The following is a 27,461-nucleotide window of genomic DNA, read 5'->3' as shown; positions in this document are numbered from 1 at the left end:
TAGAGATAACCAAAGATCCAACTAGCGACAAGATACTATTTTCCATGAGACACTGAGATGCAATACAGTTTCCCACCAGTGAGCAGCGCTAATGTGCAACTCAGTTATTTACAAGCTCCAACATAAACAGATGACACTCAGCAGGCATTTGAGTAAATTATGGATTTATCTTTAAAAGGAAAACAAAAACAACTATGAAAATTCTTCCAAACTGTTCCAAACGACTACATGCTTGCAAAAGTACAATCCCTTTTTTATTAGCATCTTTGTGAACGGGGACAATGAGGCAAAGCATAGAACATACTGTGCAGCGTGTGCACTAGGATTCCGCAGCGAAGAAACTACACATTCAATGATCGTGGGAAAACCGGTAGAATTCTTCAATCTTGTCAACCAAAAACTGAGGTTGCTGAAGTAATTGTAAAGCTTGATTTTCATTTGCACTTCAGTCCAACTTATTTTTTTTATTGGAGTGCAACACAAATATACATTCCGCCTTTAGATTTGTTGCTGCTGGCTTGTTAGCTTAGCGCCGTTAGCCTAGCAACATTAGCTGCTGCCTCTGTGTCTCTTTCAAGTTCGTTCAATACAACTGCCCTAGTAATACTTTCCATTATAAGGAACGATCACTATTTAGGGAGAACATGCTTTTCTCCTAAGATGCGCGTCAAATGGACAGCGTAGCTCTGACATCCCCAGTCTAGACTGCACCCTGACATTACTTCATAAGCGGCACAAACAGTCCCCACCTCCTCCATCAGCCTATCTGAACGGTTGGGGGGATAAGTGCTACATATCTGTGGGTGGCACAGACACAGAGGGCCAGTCTTCTATCAGGTCTGAAGAATAGTGCTTCAGTTGTGGGCCCCGCCCTTCCCCACTGTAACAATTTGCATTTTGCCTTCAAAGCCCACTCTATCCTCTGACTTGCTATGGACACAGAATGCTTGCGTGCCTTTAGGCTGTGAAAAAAAAAAGCCTTGTGAAGGAAATTTAAGTTGATATTGTTTTTAATTAAGGATTTATTCATCTAAATCTTAATGAGTGCTTATAAGTATTGTTTAACATTTCCATCCATCCATTTTCTTGACCGCTTATTCCTCACAAGGGTCGCGGGGGCTGCTGGCGCCTATCTCAGCTGGCTCTGGGCAGTAGGCGGGGGACACCCTGGACTGGTCGCCAACCAATCGCAGGGCACACAGAGACGAACAACCATCCACACTCACACGCACACCTAGGGACAATTCGGAGCGCCCAATTAACCTGCCATGCATGTCTTTGGAATGTGGGAGGAGACCGGAGTACCCGGAGAAGACCCACGCGGGCACGGGGAGAACATGCAAACTCCACCCAGGAAGGCCCGAGCCTGGACTCGACCCGGAGACCTCAGAACTGGGAAGCAGACGTGCTAACCACTCGACTACCGTGCCGCCCTGTTTAATATTTTAATTTCCTAATTCTAGCAACATAAGCAAAAAGTAGCAGGTCATTGAAATAAACCAATTAGGTCTTTAGATCCTGCAACGAATATGGAACACAATTGAGGTTAGCATGTTAGTCTGGCCCTCGACAACTGTTCCAGTTTGTCACATTTGGAAAATGAATCGCTGACCCCAGGTGGAGTTTTTTCATACGTTACATGCATCACAAAAATCTTAGGACACAACTCTTAATCACTGAATGCATCAGTCACGTCTTGGGTTATTTTTGGCTTTCAACAGTTTTGAAAGTCCTTTCTGCTGACTGCATGCAAGAATGAGTTTGTGGGAAAACTTGGCTTTAAATCTGACCTTAGACAGAAGCAGTATCGAAAAATGAATGGATAGATAAATGTTCCAATACTTTTGATCACTGACAAATCTGATATTACACTATCGGACCTGTCTGCAGAAAGAAATTACAGGGGGGCATTACATTTTTTTTTTTTCACACTTTAACCTAAATCTAATGTTCTTCAGGCTGACCAGTGGCGTTGCAACAACTGCAAAGGTGCTTGGAAATGTTTTCTGTCACTTAAAAGCGGGTAGCTCATCATTGGCTCTAAAAGACAAATGAAAAACAACAGTGTAGTTATGTGCGTATTTATTGAACTCAAAAGTTCATTAGCAACAAAGCCCAACGCCATTTCTGTAGACAACTATGTCCGAAGGAATGACTCTGTGACCCAGCCCCTTTTATCTGCGAGTGGCGAGCAGCTGCCTTCCTTCGTTGGTTGGATTTGAAACGGACAAAATTTCATATCTAGTGGTTTTTGTCAGACATCTCTATTCTTTGGTCGTCAAAATGCATGCTGCATTTTGTGTTATTTTATTGATACTTATTTACTAACAAGTATTAACTTCGCTATTTCTTGTTATTAATGTATTAATATTAATTGTATTTACTTGGATACTTACTTACTTACTTATGATATTAATTCATTTTATTTTATGTTATTTCATTTCACTTGCCTCTACTGCAAGACTGATAATGGTACAACAACGATATTATATGAGTTCAGTTATAAGCAAAATATCAATCTAAAAGGATCATGTGTAAAGTGCATTGTTTATTAGAACTTGGTGCCAGTCATCAACATTAACAAGCTTGGCAATAAAAAAAAAATAAAAAATACAGATCAGCCCAATGCTGTCCAACTCCTGACGTCGAATTGGTGTATCTAGGCCTTAAAAGAATCAAATTACTCCAGCCGGATACCCCATGGTAAAGTAATCAGATAGTTTGTGGATGGACATGGACAGTGTTTCACTTCATTCTCAAAAAGGAAAAAAAAAATGACAGAAGAAAACCAATCTTCCTCTAAATTATTGTGTTTCGGCTTGGCATTGAAATGCAGATTTGAGCTGGTCGGGATTCGTCAACCACAGACAACATTGAACATCCAAAAGAGATTATTACCAAATGCTTTCGGCTTACATTCGAGCTTGTAAGGAACAATGTTGATCAATGGCTAAAAACATATGAATAAACTACTTGTGACAACAGTATTGTGTCTCCTTTTCACGGCCAAACAATAGAACAGTGGAGGCTGAAATCATGCACACCTTATTGTTAAGTCTAACAGTCACAATACATTTTTGCCCCAGCAATAATGAATAATCAAGTCAGGTGGGTGGGCTTGCTTGTACCACAGTATGTTTTCATCAAAGGTGAACACAACGCATAAACCAGTCACTGAGGTTGATCTTATTTTTTTAGACACTAGTGATTTGTTTTCTTTTCTTTAACCTGTCTTGTTGGGCTACTTGGTAATGCATAATCACCATTCTGTACACTTTTCTATGCAGACACCTGTGTTCTGTTCTGTCAGCATTGCCCCTGGCTGTCACTGCTTCATTGTAAATTTGTGTGGTGAAATTTCAGAGTAGCTATCAATGTTACTTATTGTAAGGTTGGCCGTCACTGCACTACATTTTGAAAACTGTAAAAGATGTGTAAGTGAACAGTCTTCTATTTCTAGTTCCACTCAGAATATGAATAATTACTAATGAGTGAAGAATTCAATTCATTTTAACAGTATGTCATTTTCACATCACAATTATAGATGATATCAGTATTATCATACATTGTGAGAATATAAAGAGAATTACAAATAAAAGCACCAAACGCTTTATTTTGAATACAAAAATAATCAAATAACAAGGTCTGGCCCATTTTGTGTGGTAGCCCAAAAACTCAAGGAATTGTCTGCTTTTATGGAGGACTACAATAATCTGAAAATATTTACTGTTGTGAAGCTGAGAGACATGATTTTTAAACTAAATAAAGTCTCTAAATAAACAATCGAGTATCAAAAACAATTAATTTAATAATTCATCAATTCTTCATTGTGCCTCTAACCAGAGAACGATTCAGCCTGACCCCCTGCAAATATAAAAAAAATTCAATACGTCTGCCCCTGTTTACAAATGTCTTTTTTGCTGGCTAGTAAAAATGTGAATTGACTTTTACCTCTGAGAAACCAGTAGCCACAGTGGCTGATGAGCCAAGAAGTTAATGTCAACTTGTCACGTCCTGTGCACCTTTGGTTTTTAAATATACTTGAACCAGACAAAAACTGATCCAGATGATCATTTCCCCTGCAAATAATACACTGACGCTTGAACGGTCATGGGCCTGCAGTTTTGAAGAGTTGGTCATCTCTAATCCAACTCGAAGATGGAGCTCTGCTTTAGTTAATCTGATCATCTGTGACCTGCTGAGACATGGAACCCACCATCCCGATCTTTTTTAATCTGCACTCACACAATACAATACAGTACACTGACTCATCTAGGAACCCCCTTTACCTGGTTGATGATAAAACAGTCCCAGGTAAAGATCTGCAGCCTGTAGTGTGATGCTGTGAAAATGAATGTGGCAGAATTCCTCCTTCAAAACTTTAACTCACCAAATCGGTGCGACTTCATCGAAATGGGTTGCACACTTTTTATGTCCTACTTTAAAAGGAACTGTGCTACAATCCCAAGAGACAACAGCAGGCCTTCTGCTAATTTTGAAACCGTTTCAGTCACTCCTGGCATTCAAGGCAGTGAGTACTGGAGCGCTCTAAAAATAAAACTACAATCTACTACAAATGCAAATGAGAGGAAAAAAATAAGCAAGCAAGACAGCAAGAACATTTAGATCTTGTTGCCTCACTCGACCGCATGTCAGGGCATGTTGAGAAGTTGTTTAAATCCATAGGACAGATAAAGGAAGATAATGAGATGGAAGGAAGAGGCGCAGATCTGTGCATCAAAGCCTCTTTCGAACACACTCAGCAGATAGGGGCCCAGGCATCGCACGGCTGCTTACTCCCCCACTTTGGAGATTAAAGCTTTGGTTGCTGACAAAAGAAAGTTAAAGAGGTATCGGTTCATAATTCACAATACAGAGAAAGTAAGCAAGAAGCACGAATGCAGGTGAGTCAAACTCACTGTAATTCAGAGGCCACATACAGCCCAGTTTGATGTCAAACAGGCTGGACAAGCGAAATTATTGGGTCATCATTAGCCTGCAAATAATTATTTCTTCTAACAAGTACACTAGAGAATACTTATATTTAATGAGCTATCATTTCAAAATAGCCTACAGCCTTTGATTTCTGAGAAGAAAAAAAACTGCATTTTGCTTCTATTTATCAGTTACAAGTATGTATTACCTCTCATCACAGTGATTGCCTTTAAAGGCACCAAACCAGGTCACAGATATTTGAAATATAGTATTGCGGTCATTAATTACTGTAAATCAACTTGTGAAACTCTAGGAATTCTCTTGGCTCAAATTTCTTAGCCTGGAAACGTGAGTCTGGGCACAGTCGCTATGAAGCACATTTCTGAGGCGGGGCAAACCTTTACCAAACAGTGAAAAGATCCAATCAGCGAAGAACGGACGTGACGTCATAAAAGTGGGACGTATGTGTTGAAGATTAGTAGACACACGGGCGTACATACATATTTCATATGTAAGTCCGTGATTAAACAGTAGCGGTGGGCAGATACGGAGCAAATTCAACATGTTTACACGAAGAGAGACAATAGTGAATGACTTATGTCATTGTTGCAGTAAAAATGTAATGATTCGTTTGATAATTATCTTCCGGTGACAGAGTGACATTACTCACGAAGAATAATGCTGCATTCGAGGTAAGTGGGACGTCGGACTTTTCCGACTTCAAACCAGGAAGTGTGTACGGCAGGGGTGCCCAAGTTCGGTCCTCGAGAGCTCCTATCCAGGCTTTTTTCCATGTTTCTCGTCACTAACACACCTGATTCGTGATCAGGATCGTTATCAGGCTTCTGCCAAGCTTGCTGATTAGCTGTCATTAGATTCAGCTGTGCTGAATTAGGAAGACATGGAAGACAGGCTGGATAGGGGCTCTCGAGGACCGGACTTGTGCACCACTGGTGTACGGGAACGCACCCTTGAACTCGGAAATCCACTTGTCAAATCGAACAGGCCAAGTGTATATATATTTTTTATTTAACCATGCTAGGGACTTAAAAGTACAAATCTGCAGATGTTGTTGACTGCCATTCACCTTTTTATGCCCAAAGGAGAATTGAGCCTCGCCTTGATCAGCTTGTTGTTTGATGGCTGTGATAAGTTCCCCAAGGATGGTCTCTTGTGTATTAACTCACCCTGAGGCATACGTGCAGTTGAAGAAAACAGCCTACAACAACTAAAGCCACTGAGGGCTGAACTGACAAATGCACTGAAGTGGCTCTTTATCAGGCTTAAGGACTACTCTAATGTATGAAGGGTTAAATGCTTATACTGTATGTGTTCTGTGACTGATTGGCGACCTCTAGCTCAAAGTCAGCTGGGATAGGCTCTAGTTACTAAATGAGGACAAGCTGGAATGAAAACAGATGGAAAACAGATTATTATTATTTTTTTTTTAGTCATGTACACACATACATGAGATTTGACCTCTGCATTTGGCCTATCACAGTGAACACACACTGTTAAATGGCACAAACTAGAGCAGGGGGGCTGCTGAAGTGCCCCGAGAGCGGTTTGGGGTAACTGTGTTATACTCCAGGACACTTGGCTGATCTTGAACCAAGGTCCCCACAGAGGCATTTGACAATATTAACCATTTGACAATGGCTGCGTTCTTGTACTACTGGTATAGGGTTAACATTTTTGTGTATTTCAATAAGTCCTGCATAATGATTGCCCTAAAGTGCCCTTTAGTGAAAGAGACACGATCAATACACAAGGGTCCAGTGCCTCAAACAGCCTTTGAGCTACAGGCTGGGTTTTATTTGAGTAACACTGCATGCAAGTAAACATATCGATCACACTTTTCAGCTATGTCATAATCTTCGTTTTCCTGCGTTCTCAAAAGAGAGCAAATACTTAGAGGAATGCTGTGGGAAAAATAGTGTTCATTCATATTTGCAGCATGTATGAACTGTATTAGGGATGTTCGATACCACTTTTTTTCAGACCGATACCGATACTCAGACCCTCAGTACTCACCGATACCGATACCAACTGCCGATACCAGTAGTACATTTTGACAAATAAAAAAAATCACTAAGATATATTTTTAAACAAATATATTTCCTTTAATTTTGACCAAAAAAAACAGCACAGTCACTCTTCAATAGTCTTAACGCTCAAAGTAAAACACAAAAATGCTCTTTTAGTTTAAGATTCACAATTTTGAAACCAGTGAAGTTTTGGTGAAAAACTGCTGCAAGCTAGCGCCAGTTACAGGCAAGGAGGACTCACGTAACGTCTTCCCCCTCTGCCATCGGTCACTTGTACTTGTCTGAATCATGAGTACTCGAGTACTTGAAAAAAGGCTGGTATCGGCCCGATACCGATACCTGGTATCGGTACTCGCCCATCCCTAACCAGCATAAGTGGTACTGAAATTGATGGAAGCTACAAATTCTGATAGTTATATTATGGTTGTGGTCAATCTTCAGTGGTTTTTGTGTTGGAGTTGTATGTTTGTATGTGAATCACGAGTTAAGTAAGTCCACACAGTGGAGTGAGAGTCCAGTTGAAGGGAACGATCAAGTTACAGTACATTCCCATTGAGTTACTATAAATAAAATAAATAAATGCAATGGTTCATTCAGGTAAGACATCAAATGTACAGTACCAGTATTCAGATGACATTTCTGATGACATTAAGCATCGTTTTTTTTTCTGGAAAGGGGGCCTCCAGATTAATTAGTTATCAGAGAGAGGGTGGGGGGGGGCGGGGGGGCAACATTTTAACCATAAGTGCTACCAATGTGCTGTCCCTCACACTTGCAGTCAAGTTGAGGTAAGGTGTTAAATATAATATAAATACAGTACTGTCTGAAAAGTTAGGTCATTTTGCTAGCAATACATTCTCATCTTTGCTTTAATATTCTCTCTTAACATCCCTAGCACTAGAGATTTTTGAGGAAAGGCGCTTGGCAAATTGTATTTATTATTATTACTTGACACATTTTCACATGGGACTATGATGTCATGGTAGGCTGAGTTGACTACAGTCTGTTAGACTATTTTAACCAAAACTGAATTAGAAACTATTTTGGTAGCAGGCCCCTCAAGATTGCTTTTGTTGCCTCATTAGATGGAGCCAATTAAGAGGAAATCTGTCTCATTATAAGTGACGGCCCCTGGGGGACAGTTGCCTGTCTGTTGAATTGTTTGTAACTACCAAACACGGTTTGTGCATGTGCACACTAGGGATGGGATTTTTACACCTAAAGGAGAAAAACATGCCTTTGGGGAACAGTCTACATATTTTCAGAGAAAAGATTAATTATGATATTAAATATGGTATGAGCAGAAAAAGCCATGCTGTATGCTCGGGTGCATTGACAGAAACTAGTACGCTGGTGTTTGTACACATTCTCTGACCTTTCGAGAAGATGCATGTCGAGAGCTGTTGGTTTTTCATGCAAGATGTACAAGTTTCCAGTACCATATAGAAGTGAGAAAAGCAAACAAACGTCACTCTGAGATAGAAATTGGATTAAGACAACCTGAGCCTGTCTCTGATAATGACAAAACTAAACATCACTAATTAATCAAAGCAACATTTAAAGTTCAAACATACAGTGAACCTCCTGCCCAACTCCCCATAGATCTCCTAAGGTGCATTGCAATAGCAGAAAGAGTTTCTGTGTAGCTGCCTTCATCTCACCAAGTATGAGGATGGTATCCAGTTTGGATAGCTAATTTAAACTAATAATGTTTTACATGGGGGGGGGGAAAAACATGCTTTGTCAGTACTGTGGGTTGCAGAGTGATGGAAAAAGAGGATGACTCAGAGGTAGTGGGTGGACTGAGACCAGGTGAGACACTGGTACAGCAGATGGGCAGATTTCTGTGCTGATTCTTTCCAATACATAAGCAGCTAAAGCGGTGACCTACAGAATACTCCTTTGAACAAAGCCAAGAATAGTGACATTTCTTTCATTGCTTGGGTTCAGAGTTTGGGCCATGGAGGCAAGTGCAAGTAGTGTTTCACCCTGTAATGGAACCATCATTTTTCAGTATCATCCAATTCTATCCTTCCATTTCCTGACTTGCTTATCCTCACTTGGGTCACGGGTGTGTTGGAGCCCAACTGGCTTCACACCAACTGTATTTACTTTTTTAAAAAGTGTATATATTTGATGTGCTACTCCATTTTGGGATTCAGTAGGACCATTGGCAACATACTCCCTGGGTCAGCACAGAGCCCTGAATAGATCCATCCATCCATCCATTTTCTAAACCGCTTTGCGCCTCACAAAGGTCACAGGGGGTGCCGGAGCCTATCCCAGCTGGCTATGGGCAGTAGGCGGGGTACACCCTGAACTGGTTGCCAGCCAATCGCAGGGCACACAGAGACAAACAACCATCCACGTGCACAACCACACCTAGCGACAATTCAGAGCACCCAATTAACCTGCCATGCATGTCTTTGGAATGTGTGAGGAGACCAGAGTACCCGGAGAAGACCCTCGCAGGCACGGGGAGAACATGCAAACTCCACCCAGGAAGGCCGGAGCCTGGACTCGAACCCGAGTCCTCAGTACTGGGAGGCGGACGTGCTAACCAGCCACCACCGTGCCGCTCCCTGAATAGATCCTTGGAACTCAAATTGTTAAAGAAGGAGATGGGGGAAAAGTGGCTCTTTCCATCTGTATTCATCAATGTTTTAGCATGTGCTATTATTGCGATACATTGCAATTGAAAGCTACCATTTGCTTGACATTGTCTTGGGGGTTCAGCACGCCAAAAGGTCAGATGCTTGCACTTGGGAATGATGAAAGTCTAGGTCATGTTGGCCAACGTCCGACTTCTCCACCCTTTTCTCTTATGACTAGATGTTTGTTGAAATAAGCCAACTGGGTGCTTGTATCTGGCATCTGAGGAGGACGAGGTAGGGATCTCATCCAGTCGAGTGAGTACCTCACTGTGTGCAAATGACCTCAGGGGACCACTGGCTCATACTGCACTGCACACACATTCCCCACCACGTTTGCTTAGCCCAGGGTGTGGCCCATTGCAAGAGGATTACACGCAGGAATGCAGCCAAACCCAACTTTTTTAGCAAGAGAGGAACTCTGGTCTAAGAGCAGAAGCTAGAAGTTAATGTACACTAAATGGCCCTCGGCTAAAATCATGGAAGTACTTGTAGAATGGCCCTAATTTGAGGTGGGATAAATAAATAATTAGTTGCATGATGCAAATATAATTTGTGCATTGTTTGTTCTTCCCATTTTCAATTGTTTTTTAAATCTAACACAAAGAAAAACATTTTAAAGCAAAACTGACTATATTGTCCATCCATTTTTTTAACCGCTTATTCCTCACAAGGATATTACATTAAAATAGAAGATAATACAAGGCAAGGTAAAGAAATAATGCGTTTTCATAAAATGTAATATGAACATTCAAGCAATTTAGATATTTTGTTACATTTAAAAAAAAAAAAAAAAACTGATAATCTAATGACCTCACTGTACCTGACAGAAATTACGCCCTACCCTGTCATCGTCTTATAGAATTTGATTTTCCCAATCAAATATTTTCTCTATCCCTTGCTTAATGTAGGCTACTATTTAAAAAAAAAAAAAAAGTGTCCAAGCAAGATAAAGTGTTATGGCAAAGTGAAAGAAACCAGGACACTTCACCCTCCAGGGAGCAGTAAATATTCTTTGTTTCAAATGAAAAAGCACTCACGTAGAGGAGGCTCCTAAGTAATAAATATCTTTTTGCAACTACCTTAAAAAATATATATATATTGCCACTGTTGTTTGCCACACCAATGTACAGTGCCTTTCTTTGCATTGTGCAGTGAGTCAAAAACAAAGATATATTTTCAATTCTTTATTTTACTCTCTTCCAACTGTAAATATTTCTGTAAAGTCGATTTGGTCATAGAGTCAAATTTACTCTACATAATTTACTGTGTAGTCAGCGGTAGCACAAAACCTTCAGGCTTCTACTAGAAAGGAAAAATATAGAACAGCTCAAATTTAATGTATTTGCAGTTAATCTAGGGGCACTGTAAGGCATGTGTGTGCTTACTCCTGTTTAACATGAGTGGGAATGTGATTTCTTTCTTCACAACAAACTGGCAATTGTACAGGGGTGTGTATACTTTTTATATCCACTTTATATAAATTGCAGCCACAGTACATCCTGCTCCAAGTCCTGGTGTTCTGCCCCAGTTTCTTTGGGTATTTTTCATTGTCACGACTGGTTCCACCCCCTTTTCATATCAAGTATATCTTGATATGAATGGGGCTTTTCCTGAATGTTGTCATCTTACTTGCAGCAGGTTACCCACAGCCTACTGGCACACTACTTGGTTTTGTGAGTCGAGCTAAATATATATATATATATATATATATATATATTTTTTTTTTTAAAATAGGGAGGTTTAGGTCAGTGTGTGTTGCTTGAAACACATGATGGTTGATGGTTGACAAGGAACCAGGAATAGAAGTTCAGCAATGGCTTCTTGAGGAGATCAGATGTGCGCCCTTACACAGATGATAGATAGGCAAGGTAACATTAGAAGAACTTACCAAATAAAACTTCACATGCATACCTGTAGTGACAGTGAACATGACAACAGACCTCTGTGGTCTTTAGATTCATAGGTCAGGATGATCAGCTAACTGCGGCACAGCATTGAGCTAATTTGAGCATATGACAGCACGCACCAGTCGACCATTAGGAACTTCAAAACTGTGAATCCTTATGCTGGATTCAAATTGTTCTCTTTACATTACTTCACATTCTTTGGAGGTCCTATGAGGTCAGGTGATACTAAGTAAAGTACAGCCATAACTACTATTATAAGAGAATGATCTTACCTTTAAAGAGTCAAAACACGCAATTACTCTCCCATTTTCCACCTGGCAGCTTTTAGATGGGTGGGCAAATTTGCACTCTTCATCACTGCGTGAGCAAGTCCCTCTCTGAAACTGCCGACACACTTCCAGGGTCAGCCATTTTGTGTCACGTATAGAGGCAATATTTAGAGCCATGTCTGCGTCGCTGGCTTAGTTGGAGCAGAGGTGCTCAGTTTAAGGAGGAGGCCTGTCCTCTGAGGAGCGATTCCAATGTATTCCAGGAAAAACAGAAAACAAGTGATGGAATTTGCAGCTGAAAATGATCCACTTTCACTCAGTGGATATGATTGGTCTCTGTAGACAGGAAAGGAAAGATTGGACTAATGCTGTGTTAGTAGATCACACTGCTGCTGTGGTATTTGTCAGTTCAACTGTGGATTGTTCATCATTCAGCAAGACTCAAGCGCAACCTCAGGCCAAGCAGACAAAGCATGGTCCGAGATGAGTTCAATTGGATGTCCCGATCTCTCCAAAATGTCCAAAACCATATCATGGAACAGGAGGAAGTTACTTTGAAAGGGTTCAAGTGACCGTCGTGTTTGAGTGTCCTATCACGACTACAGGTGGACTCAGGAACTCTTCAAAACTAGCCAGGGATCTCAAGTCGGGACGCTGTCTCACAAGGACTTTTCTATCAGCAATCTGGAGTGGAGACAGCAAGAAAAACAGAATGAGAACATTGGTGTGATCATGAAGCTTTATGTGGCCGGTTAAAATAAACAGCAATCAAGCAGTAATGCAATTGTTTTTCAACATATAATATAGGGAATGGTAAGAACTTCAATGTTGTGAGGCGAAGGACAAGATGACACAGTCTAACCATACTGGCTTGATGGTGTAGTCAAAACGAAAACCACCCAGCCCAGCATTATTCTGGGCAGCTGACCAGAAGCCAGAGAGTGACCGAGACAGATGCATGTGCCAGTTCTAGACATGATTATGACACAGGCCAGCGTTCTGCGACATTTACCGGCTCCCAACAGTCAAAGCTAGATATCGGCTCACTGATACCGATGCAAGGATAACGGCAGTATCATGATATTGCGATATTAAAATGGCCACAATATGTCGTAGTCGTCAAGTCATGATATTAAAAGCAGCACATCTGTTAAAAAGTCAGGTGGATTTGCAGTTCTAGCACCCTCTGGTGGCTAGTTTTTTTTTAGCACAGTTTAATTTTCACAAGGCATGTTTTGGCCCTTCTATGTTTAAAATCCACACTAATGGTCAGATGAAGGGGAACGTAATATACTTGTGAACCGAGTCATGTGGAGGAGCGCAATGTGTGATTGCATTAGCAAGTGCCTCAATTTTAAGGGTTATTAGAGATTTTAGGTTGTTTATATGCATTGCTGTAATGTACAAAAGAACAATATACAAAAAAAAGGTTGTTTTTTTTGTTTTAGTTTTTTTAGTATGCTCAAGATTTGAAGCCCTTTTCTGTGGTTGAATTAGTGAGGTTGTGGTCACTTAAAAATACAAATGCACGACCCACATTACATTGTGCCCGTGCACAGTTCGGCCATTTTTTGCTGCAGAGTTTGTTGAAGGAATGACCAATTAAACCATGATTAACTCAAACGTGGCACATTAGGAACTTTTTGCATGTCTTAATTTATTATGCATACCTTATCTGCTGGTATTGTCCCATATACACAAATAGTCAAGGAATAAGAGGCAGTTTGCATTAGAAATAGTTTTGTTTAATAACGGTTACAGCAACTTTAAAGCGGCTATCTTACACAATACACTACAAAACAAAATAAAAGATAATTTTGAGAATGAAAAAAGTTGTTTGTTCCCTTCATGCACAAAACAACTACCGAAAATATACCTAATCCTAAAGAGGATGGACGGTATGGACCGTAATGGATGTTACCTTTCCTATCCTATCCCATCCATACTACTTGAATCCAGGCCATTGTTTAACAGAACCTGCCCCACTTGTCTGATCATGGCTAACAAAATGAGAAGCTTCTCAGCCAAATGGTTCAGATGAGCAGTTTCCCTCTCTAAGGCATAATTTAATTTAACAAGGTCTCCCCTAGGAGGGAGGCAATCGTTGAGGAAGAGACAGTCAGGTGAAAATCATGCTAGAGCTGACCTTTAACAATTAAACCTCATTATTTTTAGAACTCATAAAAAGACTGGAGTGAAGCTACCCTACTTTGTCAGAATGCATGAAAGGGAAATGGTGCCATTTTCTCCCTGTTCCTCATTTAGTCCTCCTCACATGATTGTGTTGTGGCCTGGGAACACATCCATCACATAGTTTTAGTTTTTTTGTGAGGGACTTTTGAGGGTCATAAAAACTAGATGTAAAATCTTGGACGGCTTTGGACACTTCAGCGTACAGTATGTAGTACATGAAGCTTGTGGTTTAGTCATGGTCAGATTCAGGTTTTTAGGGAAGTCGACCTGAAATTATTGTTATTATTATTACGAATAGATTAGTATTCAGCTATATTCATCAAAATTCATCAGAGTATGCAAATAATCCTGGACATTAGACATCGTCTCACCTGTGTTGGAACATAATTCAAGCCAAAATGAATGTTTAGCATTTGTGTACATCTCTGTGTCAAGGTGAAAGACAGAATGACCTGTGAAGCAGGACAGACATAGGAATGCACCACAGTAGTAGACCTTATGGATTACTGATGCTTACTAAGGCCAACTGGCAAGGGCATTATCTTGCTAGTCTGCTTAATTGTATGATAGTCAGCGGAACTGGGGTGTCTCTCGTGAAAGTCATTGGCTTGACCACTGAATACCTCATATGTAACCCATTAGGAGACCGGAGTACCCGTTATATGTGCACTCTCTGACTCTGTGCTGCATTTTATCTTTGCATTGTGACCACACAGTAAATTCTGTTGAGTAAATTTGACTCTATTTAGAGTAAATTTGACTCAATTTAGAGTGGGACCAAATAGACTCAGTTTTACTGTAATATTCACACTTGGAGGAGTGAGTAAAATAAAGAATTGGTAAAAAAAAAAAAAAAAAAAAAAAGTCACTCAAGGGTTGAAGAACGAAAGCATGGCCTGCAGAAAACTACCCCCAACTCCAGTGATGTTAGGATGTTGTGTAGAATGTAAATACAAACAGAATACTGTGATATGCAAATCTTTTTAAACCTGCATTCAATTGAATACAACAAAGGTATGATATCCAGATGATTAAACTGATGCGAATATTCACTCATTTTGAATATGATGTCTGCAAAACCATCCAAAAATGTATTTAAAAATATTAAATTGCACATGAAAAGTTAGCACATTCATTACACACAAATTATCAATTTATTAGTGCTGAAAATCTTTAAATGAGTCAAATGTGCCTTTAACTTACATTTGAAGATGGAGCAATGAACTGCATTAATTGACAAAGGTTTTCTGGAATGTTACTGATACCACATGACATTATGCTTTTCTCAATGATAACAGTTTTTAATTCAATGCCGTCTGAGGGATCGAAGGTCACAAGCATTCAATATTGTTTTTGGCCTTGCTGCTTTCATGCAGAGAACTGTCGAGATTCTCAGAATCTTTTGCTGATATTATGGACTATAGATAATGAAATCCCTAAAATCTTTGCAATTATGCACTGAGGAATGTTCTTCTTAAAATGTTGGACTTTTACAATGTGCAAAGTGCTGAACCTCATACTATTCTTGCTCGTGAACAACTAAGCCTTTCAGGTAGAGTAGAGATGTGCTTCTACTCAACCGGCAGTTATAGGAGCTCGTTTACCTGCCAGTTGAGTACTCGTAGCTAATATCAAACTATGGCAGGGTTTTTACTTTCTGGACATGGATTTTCCATTTCTGCTTTCAAAAAGTTTCTTTTATAAACAATCATGACACTCTTCACTGTACACCCTTGGTTTGTTCAAAATCCAAACAGGTTTTTTTTTTTTTTTCGTAAGTATTCCGCAACTTGCCCAGTCTTTTGATGCCCCTGTGTCAGATTTTTGGAAAACTGTGACAGGCTTCATACTCAAAATGAGAGAATAAAGTAAAGCACCACCTGCAGTTGGGGCAAAATTCATTCTCCGCATTTGACCCATCCCCTAAGGGAGCAGTGATCAGCAGCAGGGGCCGCACAAAGGAATCATTTGGTGACCCAACCCTGCAATTCCAACCTGAGTGCAGAGTGTCAAGCAGGGAGGCAAACGGGCCCCATTTTTATAATCTTTGGTATGACATGGCTGGGGATTGAACCCACAACCACCAAGTCTTAGCTCAGACACTCTACCACTAGTCCACTGAACTGGTATATAGCCAGTAATGTTCTTCAGTTTGGATATTAGATCTTGGGTAACGAACCATTTGCAAATCTGTTTTTATTTACTTTTACACAATGTACCAACTTCATTGGAAATACGGCTTTTTACTTTGGTAGAAATACAAATCGCTGCGACAGAATTGCTCATGGCCATCCAACTGTGTGGCTGTATTTCCACGTATTACCATTTTATGGTGGAAAATCACAGTTGTGGAGTGATTTGCATGGCCAAGAGGTAAGATTGGTCAAAGTTATTCAAGGGGGTGAAGACTGAATCACATTTCCAAGAAGTACTGGGAAAATGTTCCATTCCTGCGTATAATGAAAAAATGCAGGAACATGTCGTAAAAATTTTTTTTAATGACCCTTTGTTTCTGAAAGCCTAACCAAACTTTCAAGGTGACTTTGAGTGGCTTGGTCACTTGCAAACTGTTCCTTAACACCTTTCATCCTCTCAGAGAGAAACAGGGCAGGTCTACAGTATATCTAGCAGCTCCATGTGGCTTTAATATACTGCTTATGAAATTGCATTTGGCATAAGCCTGTGCTCCTGGAATTGACTGTCAAGTAAGGGCTAGTGAATGTGACTTCACAAGGACTTAGCTAATGTTCAGACGCAACACAAGAAGCATTTTACAGAGTCAGCAGATTGGCGTACTGCACTTCATAATAGCCTTAGCTTGTGACCCATATGGCCCTGTTCATGATATGGGCCAGATCGTTCTCCTTGTTAGATGAGACGACCGACCACTTTCCGTTACGCTTACAGTTAGTACATTTTAAACACCAACATAGGCTGCATTTGGGGTACCCTTTCTTAGGCGTCGTTGTTAGTGTACTGTAGGTCTACTTGCAAGCGTGAAGAAAAAACAATTTCCCCAAAATGTTTTGGGAGGTTACAGAAGGCCAAGGAAGAACATTTTGATGTGAATCTAGGAAAAACCACAGCTCATGGAATGTAATTATTCCCTGTTAACATTCATGATTGTACTTTTTTTCCTCAATAAAAAAGAGGTCTTTACATTCTTCTCCATCGCAACAGTGAGACAATTCCTGATGTTTTTATGTTAAATCTAAAATATTTGGGTTTGACATTAGCTTTGTAATTGTTTATTCCCAAGACATTCATGTTGGTTAATTGAAGCTTAGCTCGGAAAATATACATGCAAAACACAAATCTGAATCAGAATGTCATTCGGTATTCATATTAGTCTGAATAATCAATGTCAAGTACATCCTCTAAAATTTTTACTCACATTAAAAATGTGATATAAGAAATGATCTAAGTTTTGTATTCAATTGAATCTAGATGTAAATACTTAAAAAGATTAACTTGATCGCTTGTTGCTATTTTGATGTCAAACCAAGTCCCAATTTCAATACCTTTATTTTACTCTCTCCCAAGTATAAATATTACTCTAAAACTGAGTGTATTTGTCCCCACTCTAAATAGAATCAAATTTACTCTACAGAATTTACTGTGTGGTTCAACGCAAGTCCCAACAGACATCTACTGCTTGCACAACATAGTTGCGAACGGAGTCAAATTAGTTTGTAAAAGCAGAAAGACATGCAAAATTAAGGATCATCTTCATCACAACTATACGCAAAACACAAGACATTAATAATTACAAAACAATCACAAACGAAAACAAATGAGAACATCATCTTTTCCAGTGAAAATAGCATAACTCTCTCTTCACCCACTGTTAGTAGACTACATGAGAGAGATGAAAGAGTCTCCCTTGTATGAGGGAGCCGGATCATAGATAAGTTTCAGACAATAGAATTATTGGTGGCTTTACATTAACTAACGGCGGCTTTTCATTAACTAACGCCAATAATTCTACTGTTAATTTAACACAGTGCTAAGTATTTTCAAGCCATGATGTCCAAGGAAACATTCATAACTATAACCAGCTGTGCTACGGCCCACACACGCACAAGTGAAAATTATTTAGCCTATGTGGCAAAAAATCCAAAACTCCTGACATTTGCACTGTTGGCAGGGTGAAACCACTGCTGTGATAATGCCTCACACCCTCTGAGGAGTTAGTGCAGAAAGCCCATTACAACACTGGCAACTACAGTAATGGTCCTAACTGGGAGGTTTCATTTTCAGTCTCACACTCTCACACAGATAAAACATTCCCTCTCCTCCCACCTGAACTGGTGTGCAGCACACTGCAGCAAACTCTTTAAAAAACGACTGTGTTTTCCCACCTCGTCTCAGCAGGTCTCCGAGCTTGGCCGTCTGCTGTCCCCCCCCCCGACACAGGAGGCACCTTGTGTGGCACCGGGCGACGACTACAGTGCGGCTGTCTGCCTCAGCAACTGGAGTTAATGACCATATGAACTCTTGTCATTCCTCGCACGCTGCCCGATGCAGCAGTCAGAGGTCCATGCCGACATGGGTTCCCTCTCAATATCTGTCTCGCGCTCAGCCACGCAGCAAGCAAGCGAGCGAGTGAGGCAAGCAGGCAGGCAGGTGGGCAAGCGGGCGGGCGGGCAGTCAGACGTGCAAGCAGAAAGCAGAAGAGTGCCGACTTCAACTATTTAGCCGAAACATTTCCAGCAATCACACCCACCTAATGCACACACACCCTAAAGCCAGCCCCTTCCTGCCCACCAGCAGGAGACACAGTACCGCCCTTTAAGAGCTCCAGCCAATGGGAGAAGAGCAGCTATGAATCAATGATGTCTGTGCATCCCTATTGGCAGAGAGTAGGCAATGAGGTGAAAACTGCGCTTACAGTGACATCCCCTGAATGCTAACTTGTCGAGGTATTTCCCCAATTTCATGCCTTGCCAAGCTAGCCAATATGTCATTCCCATCAGTCAAGACATGTGATGTTGAACAAATATGACGAGGAACTCCACATGCATCTCTCAGTGCACCAACACTCAGTCCATAAGGATGATCCTCTCTCTGTCCTTGTCTGTGTTCTATTGATATGTCACACCATCCCCCCCAGGAAACAAGAGCGCCGCACCTCCTCCCCTCATCATCCTGACAGACACTCCAATTATTCACATCTCTCTTCCTCTGGTCCTCTAAGCTGTCTTTCACATGGAATTGTAATCATAAATCTGAGTTTACTGGACTGGATAATCGCGGTCCATTGAATATTTCTGTTCCTGGCGGCGGGTCGGCCCATCCAGTTCACCCCCACCTCCCTCATCCAATTGATGACATACCGGTTTGGCATCATGTGAGCGGTGAAGCCGGGGTGTCACAGAACTGATGAGTCAGAAATCCAGATTCAATCGAACAGCTGTACCGTCAGTCTGAGTCGCATACAAAGTCTAAAACAAAGGCTGTGAATGACACAGCAGCCTGGGTGTTTCGTTGATATCGGCGGGCTAAACATGCTTTACAATTCTCGGATGTGCAAACCCAATTAACAGTCCGGCACTGATGTATCCACTGGAAAGAGACTGATTAAATTGTTTGCTGGAGTAAAGTAACGGGAAGATTAAAAACACTTGTGAAACGATGCTGCTCTCTGTTGTTGTCATTGGGTGGGAGAACACAGTTTTTACAGATGCTGTCAGCTTCCGTTATGGATCTTTTTGTGCCCTCAAGAGAGCATAGCACAAGTGCTATATGCTAACACCTTCAAAAAAAACATAGTATCCCCGCTCCTTCAATTTACAAAAGATGTGCTCATGGAAAATGGCGCTAACCAATTTTCATAGATGGGTTAAACGTACAACCGGCAATGCTTCGTTACGTAAGAATTTTGAAACTCTAAATTTGATGCCCTGCCCCCGTCATATAGTATGTCAAAAACTTTAGATTTTTTTTTTTTTTTACCATGATGTTGTCCCAGGTGTTGGTACAGCCCAAGTTTTTGTTTTTGTGTAGGACTTAGGGGCAAAAGTATGACCCCTGTAAATGTGCAAAAATGGGCCAAAATTTGACATTCAAATCCTCATACCTAACTTCCTGTTCATTTTACGGTACAGGTATCCAAGACTTTTTTTGTTGGTCTGGATGGGCTACAGGTGCCACACAATTTTCTTAGCCGTCAGACAATTGTCGCAGGACAGGGATACGTTGAACCTAAGTACGGAGCCATTTTTCTGTTATCATGTATGGTGACTTTAAAATATCAATATCTGGTGCACCACGTTGGTGACCCCTGATCTAAAGACTGGCTTGGAGCCAGCCAGTCACAAGAAGGAGTCATGCCATATCGTCTATGACAAAACTCCTTTCAACTCTGCATTTCCTTGCATCTGGATTCAGTGTGATGGGATAAGTAGTGATGGCCTCTCCAAAGGCAGTTCTTTAAGTTTGGGCTCACCTGTTTTAAACGCAAATTTACACAGGATGGGAAGATACAACACATTCAAAAAAATAAAAATAAATAAATAATAAAACACTGGTTTTAGCTTGTAGCAGATGTGTGTGTCGTCATGCATGTTGTGATCACGTCTCTGATCAACTGCTGAAAGGAGACTGATTCTCTCCTCTTTCATCTATAACCGCTCCAAACATCAAAGTGTATGTAGGAATGGAAAAAAAAAAGTTGGTTTATTGTGCTTCTATTGCTTTTAATGTTTTATGTTATTTTTGGTTTTATGTTAAAGCACTTTGTGAATGCTAAGGCTGTTTGTTTGCTATATAAATAAAGATGACTTGGCTAAGTCAGTAATAATTTGGCATGCCGTTTCCACTAATACTTCCCATTCCATTACTTTAAACTTCCTTTTTGCGCTTGCAAAACTCTTCCAAATGTTCCATGGCGAAAAACAGCAGCGCTAGCTAAAGTTTAAAAACACCTTTCAAATATGGCCTTCCCCACCATTTTTACACCCATTCTAAATGGCGCGGGCAAGAGTGAGTGGACCCGCACCTGCTTTTTGGTATCATAGTAAATAAAAGGTTGTAATCTTACTTTCATTCGATACCTAAATAAAGGCAAATAACAATTTCAGCTCATGTCCAATCTCACCCAGATAACTACAGGCCACCTATTTCCGAAATAGATTTTTCCAGCAGGAAAACAAAATCCACACACAACAAAAGCCTCGCAGACAAACAATCTGAGCCACTTCCTTCCCTTATGGTATCCCCTCCCCTCTTATCACCCCTGCTCTGTTTGACCCCAGCCTGCTTGGCTCACTCGAAAATAGTGGTATTTTATGATTTCTGGGAACTGAAGCGATTTTATATAAAAATAGAATAAAAGGCTATTCTGAAAACAATGGTTAATCCCCCCCCAATGAATGTGTGAGAATGTCCCTCAAAATGTGTAGGAACAAACAAATGGCTTGCTAATTATGACAAAGAAAACCAGGCTCAGAAATAGGCCACTAAATGCAGATCAATGAAAAGGCAGCTGCCTTTTTCTATTATTAGCTGTAATCAAATATCAAGCAGCGGTGAGTGGCGTTTTCTTCCGCTTGATACCCATCCTATCACACATCTAATCCACACTGACTCAATAGTTTTTTAGTGTCTGTACTTTAATCTGAAATCAATTTAATTCTATCATGCACTGTAGTTGACTGTATTTACCCTTTTGACAAACAACCCTAATTTCTCAAACCATCTCAGCACACTGCAGTTTACTGTCAGTGTTGGTGAATGGAGCATCATCCATCCATCCATCCATCCATCCATCCATCTCTGAACCGCTCATTCTTCTTGTTAATTAGAACTAGAACAGGTGCCTGTTTCACACATAAAGTAATGGCATTTTCAAGAGAATTCATTACACTTAAATGTAAAACATACTGTATTTATATGAGCAATGCGTGGGCGCAACTGTTTGCTGCGTGCCTACACTAGAGCACTTTTGTTAGTAATAATTACACGTGATAATGAACATGTAATTAAACTCCGTGAGGCTTTGCACCTGCAATAGTACGTCATATTACCCAGCAGCATGTTGATCTTGAACTTAATACACCAACGCACCTGCTTCGATGATGAGTTTACTGTACAGTTCACGAAAGTGCATAAGCGTGCAGAGACACCGCTGACCACTTCTCGGTCAGCGCCCAGTGGACGGTTCAATCACGGAGATATTTAGAGCAATGGTAAAAGCAGCTAACGGCTAAGCTAACTTCCTTCCCCTCTTACCTGATGGCGAACCTGTCACATCCAGCTGCGCGTGGCGGCGCTACTCTGTCGGTCGGAGGTGCGGGAGCCGCGGCCCGTCAAATGACATCAGGCAAAGGTGACCATCCTCAGACCTACCGCTACTTTGAGAAAGGTAACTTTTTGTAAGCCTACCAAATATGCTTTTACATGTGGCTTTCGTAAGTCTCGCTAGCTCGCTCACTACTTTTAAGGCTCAGGAGGAAGCAACAAGCGATTTTGACAGTTCATGGACGCGAGTAAATGCGTCATGTTAGCGGGGGGATGTTCCTCGCGTTAACACTGTACTAACACGTTAGTAATGCATAATTAAGCACATATTACGATAATTTTCGACGATTACTTATTTAATAGCCAAGTTATTTTACACACTTAGTTCTTTAGGGGGCCGAAAAATAAACTTTAGACTAAGGAGAGACATAATACCGCCCTGTTGTAAGCATGGATCAGTCCAGCAGAAGCAAGGGTGAAGGAGGGGGTGCCTGTTGCCTAGGAAACAACATTGAATCTCTCCGACGGAGAGATGTGGCCACTGATTTCTCAACAAGTCGCTATCTCTCTGTCTGTCAAATAGTATGAAGGAAACACTAAATTTACTGAATGTATTCAGATTTTACGACAAATGACACAATGTAAAGCAGATTTACTACCTTCCATTTTAGAGGATTATAATTAAAAAAAGAATTCAACCAATTATGGATCAATGGGTATATTGTCAAATAAAATCACTGCTCACAAGTACATCTTCATAACACAATACATGAACTTGAACACTAACAGGATTAACTATTCTGCTCCTGATGCCATGTTATCAGTAGTCAAAATGTAAAGCGCTTTGAGGGCCTTGTAAGGAAGAAAAACGCTATAACTGTATAAATGAACTACCATCGACCAGAGTAAAGTGTAGTTTGAGTTAAACTTTTAACACTGACATTAATACAATACTCTCATAAATGTTTAAACTCTAGAGTTAAGTGTTTGGCAGAATTAAATGTTTAACACTGACGCTAGTGTAGAGTACTTTCAAAACTACTCACTGTTTACCAATGTAGATTTTTAATACAGTGTTGGAGTAACACTGGTTAAGTGTGGAAAAAGTAACACTTTGCAAAGTGTAAGATTTACACTCATTGGTGTGGACACGTATAAACACTTTTCTAGTTTTAGATTTGACACTGATGTGTATTTTATTTAGTGATTTGACTATCCTTCCCTACTAGCACATAAGAGTACGAGTGTACAGAACGCTAAAAATACTTCTGGAATGGACACAGACGCAAATTTAGCTCCACTGACTGCTATCTTTGCTGTATGCTTCCCATTGAGCGTTTGAACAATGCGCAGAGCAGATGAAGGCTGCTCTGTTGGGGTCGAGGCGAAATGCCATAAGAAGGAGACGTCACAGTTTGTCTGGGCACACAAATGAGAAGTTGGAAGCGATGAAAACATTACTGCTTGACGCAGGTTTATTAGGGAATTTTGAAATGCAGATGTGGTGAAACATTCACAATGATTCACACAAACCAAACAAATATATAGACAAACATAGAAGGAAGAATTATGAGTAGCGACAGACATGCTGCTGTAGTTCAAGCTCCCTTCCCAAGGCCAAATGTATTGATCTTAATACAGGAAAGGAATTTGTAGTGGGGAGAAAAACACTATTCCTGGCATACTTCTCGAATTATCTGTATACACCCACACACACTTGTAAACAACCACAGAAGCAAACCTTGAGGCTTGCAATATACTTTTTTTTTCTTGCTGCGCAGTTTGTAGACTTTTTCCTTGTTTACTTCAATGCAGAGCAAAAGCCATTAAGCCATTAAGTTGATATATTGAAGCAAACGTTAATTCATTCCCCTTTTACTTTCCTCTTCCAACCCTGATCTTCGCATCGTTATTATTTAACGACACTTTTCGATCAACTGCACCTAGACCCTGTGATTTGTCATTACTGCATGTCTATGGAGGAAAATGAAATTTCAAATGAGGGTGTTCCAAGGTTGTGGTTAAATGTCTGATATAGGAAACAGTAAATCGGGGACTTTTCTAATTGTTATTGACAAGAGAATGACAAACCAGATGTTAATGTAAAATGGATTCTTTCCACAGGGTTAGTCTCCATTTGTGACTGAAGCATTGTGCTGATCGGACCTCGTGGTCGCCAAGCAAGAAAGTACTCACCACAACGAGTTCGTGATCCCAGTCAGAAGCAGTTTGCCCCCGTAGACGAGAAACAGACACTCACACAAGCAAATATATATTTATATATTAACATGCTGACACGAAAAGAGCCCATGCTTGGCCTCAGAGTGGCCCTCAGTAGCTACACACTCACATGGTGGGCAAAGCTTTTACATCAAGGATAATATTGATCTTGGACATCAGCAATCGAGAGCGTATACCTGATTATGAAAGCTTTTAACCCAAATGCTTATTGCAGCAAATGTTTAATGGAAAGAGCTTACTGCAGACTCAAAGCTCAATTGACTGTGCGTGCGTGAGATAGAGAGATTGTGTGCTTTCACGCTTGCAGTCAATTTGATGGATTGTCAGGTGATCACCTGAGCAGTTTGCCTACTGTGTATTTGATGATCAGTAGACTGTGTGCGGTAAGAAGCTATGGATTGAAAATGTGAATAAGCAGACCCCCGTGCATGCACACTTTGGGAGGCCGATGTATTCAGAACACATAAGAGCAATTTTGAGGCAGACTCCAGTTGGTCATAAATCATCTGTGACATCTTTGCTCGTTTTTACCACACCCAGAGTCCTTCATCACTTGGCTTTACTGATTTGAACAGGAGACTTTTTAAAGTGTCAGATGTGTACCGTCAGTGCTTCTGTTATCGCTTATGGCTGGAGTTTCTGCTCCGCATACTTTCTGGGATCATTTCAGAAATGCAAGATCATCACTGACTTTCATCATTAGCAAACAAAATTGTAAGTGAATTCTGTCTTTCAATGAGACACGCACCGAATAGTCAACGTCAAGAGAGCGGATGTGTTATTACCATGACAACGTGGCTTCTTGCACATCAAGGTTGCTGTGTGGTGTTCAACTGCAATAAGAACCAAACAGTGATGATTGCACTCAGCTGGGAATCTTGGCTATAAATATCCCATTTTGTTTTTTCTCTGAACTTCAGTTGACTTCTTCCCTGAAATTGCTTGACAAAAAAAAAAAATCAATGTGCCTTCATCAGCTCCCCCAACACGGTGCAAAGTGCTTCCAAATACAGTATAGGAATGTGTATTATTCATGAGCTTCATGCTGATGCAAGGCCAGCGGCTCAGCCTTAGACTCCTTGATGTCTGAACTGGCCATCATCACCGTTGAAAATCTCCCTGTGATCCCGACTCGGCAGTCACTTACCTCACAGGATTGATAATTCTTTGTAATATTCAATAATGCACTCGGGATCAGAGAGAAGTCAAATCCTTATGCGTCGTCTCTCTCACACACACACACGCAAACCTTATTAAAAATGTTGTATGTTGCCAAGCTTTCACATAGTTGGTGGCATTTCTGTCACTGCGCAAAGAATAATAAGCTATCGCTCGACCACCCATTAGTTTGAAATATTGATGCCTCTGCTGCAAGGCCGCTTGGTGCTGCCGCAGGGAGGAAGGACACTTCTCCTGAAATATATTGAGTTCTTCTCAGGTCCCAGTCTGACCCAAGTGTCGTCTGCCACTTTCATAACTATTATGATGACGCTGCACTTGCAGGTCTGGCCAGAATTTTGCCAAACTTAATCCTTGAATGACACGTCACTAAATCAGACAGGAATTAGACCCCATCAGATGTTCCCCGGGGAACGGGTTGTAATACGGACCATACTGAGATTTCAAAGATCGAACGGTGCTGAATTTCGTCTCTACTTGAGGCCCCCCAAAAAATTGATGGCTTGAAACCACTGTTGTGCATGACGTCACACGAGACCTGAGCAAATCTCAGCAGACTTCAGTCGAAAGCATTAAATCTATGCATGTTTTCACATTGGGTGTGCAAAAAAACAAATAAAAAATAAAAATTAAATAAATAAATACATGTAATTAATAAAATAATAATAATTTCTCCCTCCAGGCTTTGAAAATATAAATAAATTAGTTTAATAGTACTGTGTAGTGTAGTGGTTTGCAACCATTATACCGTGGTACATTAATGTGTGGCATGAGATCTTCGGTGGCGCTGTGAGAACTGATCAGATTTCACTTAAATATTCCGAAAATTATTATTTGCCGTTATTTACTACAAATAATGTACACTATCTTTGTTTGTCTAACTTTGCCACTAGATGGCATAGTATTGCCAATTAAAGGGATACGTGACTCATTGAGCCATTTTAGAAATATTTTGTCTCTATTGATAACTTCATTATTTTTCATGAACAATTAATACCTTTAAAGGCTAATTTTGCTTTTTGTTGTTGACTGAAGATGACATCATTTGCTCTGAGGAACTAACCAAACTCAGAAAATGAAAACAAAACAACAAAAAAACACAAAAAAAACATGAAAAATAAAATAAATAATGATAATTAAAAAAAATGAAATTATCAAATTAATTCTGGATAAAATATTATCTTGTCAGTGATGAAAATAGCTCAAGCAGGATCCTTTTGAAACAAGAGCTATATTCACCTAAACAGGCCCAGATTTCATGCTAAGAATTACATTTGTTAGTCAATTGAACAAATTGCAGCTTTATTTCAGTTGCTTTACTTTTTCTGACATTTTTGCCATGCAATATTTTTTAATCTAAAATATGTGCCATAGCACAATAGAGTTTGAGATTTGAATCCCTTTATTAATGTTCATGGTCACCCTCTTTTTTTTTTCCAGCTTTTCCATCTGCTTAGAAATGAATTGCACATTCTACATTTTCATTCTCATCATCGATTTCTAAGTGGCCATTCCAGCATCGTCAGTCAGTGCCCCCTCCAACTACTGCGATTATTACATTACAGTAACCATGGTGATTTATTTGCTGCATGATTTCCAGTGGAAATGTATTTACGGAGGAGAGTGTGGGTGGGAGATCATGAGTGCGTGTGCTTGTGTACAAGGAGTGCTGGGGCCTAAATCAATTACATTTAGCATGTGTGCCCAAAACCAAACATGAGATCACTGCAGCAAATTCAGTCCATTTATGTTTGGATTCGCGCACACACATGCACGTAGAGTTATAGTCATTTA

General features: G+C 40.4%; 1 protein-coding gene across 11 annotated transcripts in view; it reads right to left on the bottom strand.

The window, feature by feature from the left end:
* mbnl2 (muscleblind-like splicing regulator 2) overlaps positions 1 to 22,461 on the bottom strand; it is a 44,029-nt gene extending 21,568 nt beyond the window's left edge. For 10 of the 11 annotated variants that reach the window (XM_077512358.1, XM_077512362.1, XM_077512355.1 and 7 more), the window contains exons 1-2: positions 18,368 to 18,733; positions 11,817 to 12,497 (exon numbers count right to left, since the gene is read on the bottom strand). In XM_077512358.1, the coding sequence (XP_077368484.1) occupies positions 11,817 to 11,990 (174 nt within the window). In that variant the 5' untranslated portion in view covers positions 11,991 to 12,497; positions 18,368 to 18,733. Of the gene's footprint in view, positions 1 to 11,816; positions 12,498 to 18,367; positions 18,734 to 22,238 lie in introns of those variants that run through there. The other variant, XM_077512356.1, reaches the window with a different exon arrangement.
* Positions 22,462 to 27,461: the final 5,000 nt, after the last annotated feature.

This window comes from Festucalex cinctus, chromosome 2 (genome assembly GCF_051991245.1).
Source record: "Festucalex cinctus isolate MCC-2025b chromosome 2, RoL_Fcin_1.0, whole genome shotgun sequence".
Lineage (NCBI taxonomy): Eukaryota > Metazoa > Chordata > Actinopteri > Syngnathiformes > Syngnathidae > Festucalex > Festucalex cinctus.
Note: the sequence above shows the minus strand (reverse complement) of the source record. Positions and strands in the feature narration are given on the sequence as shown.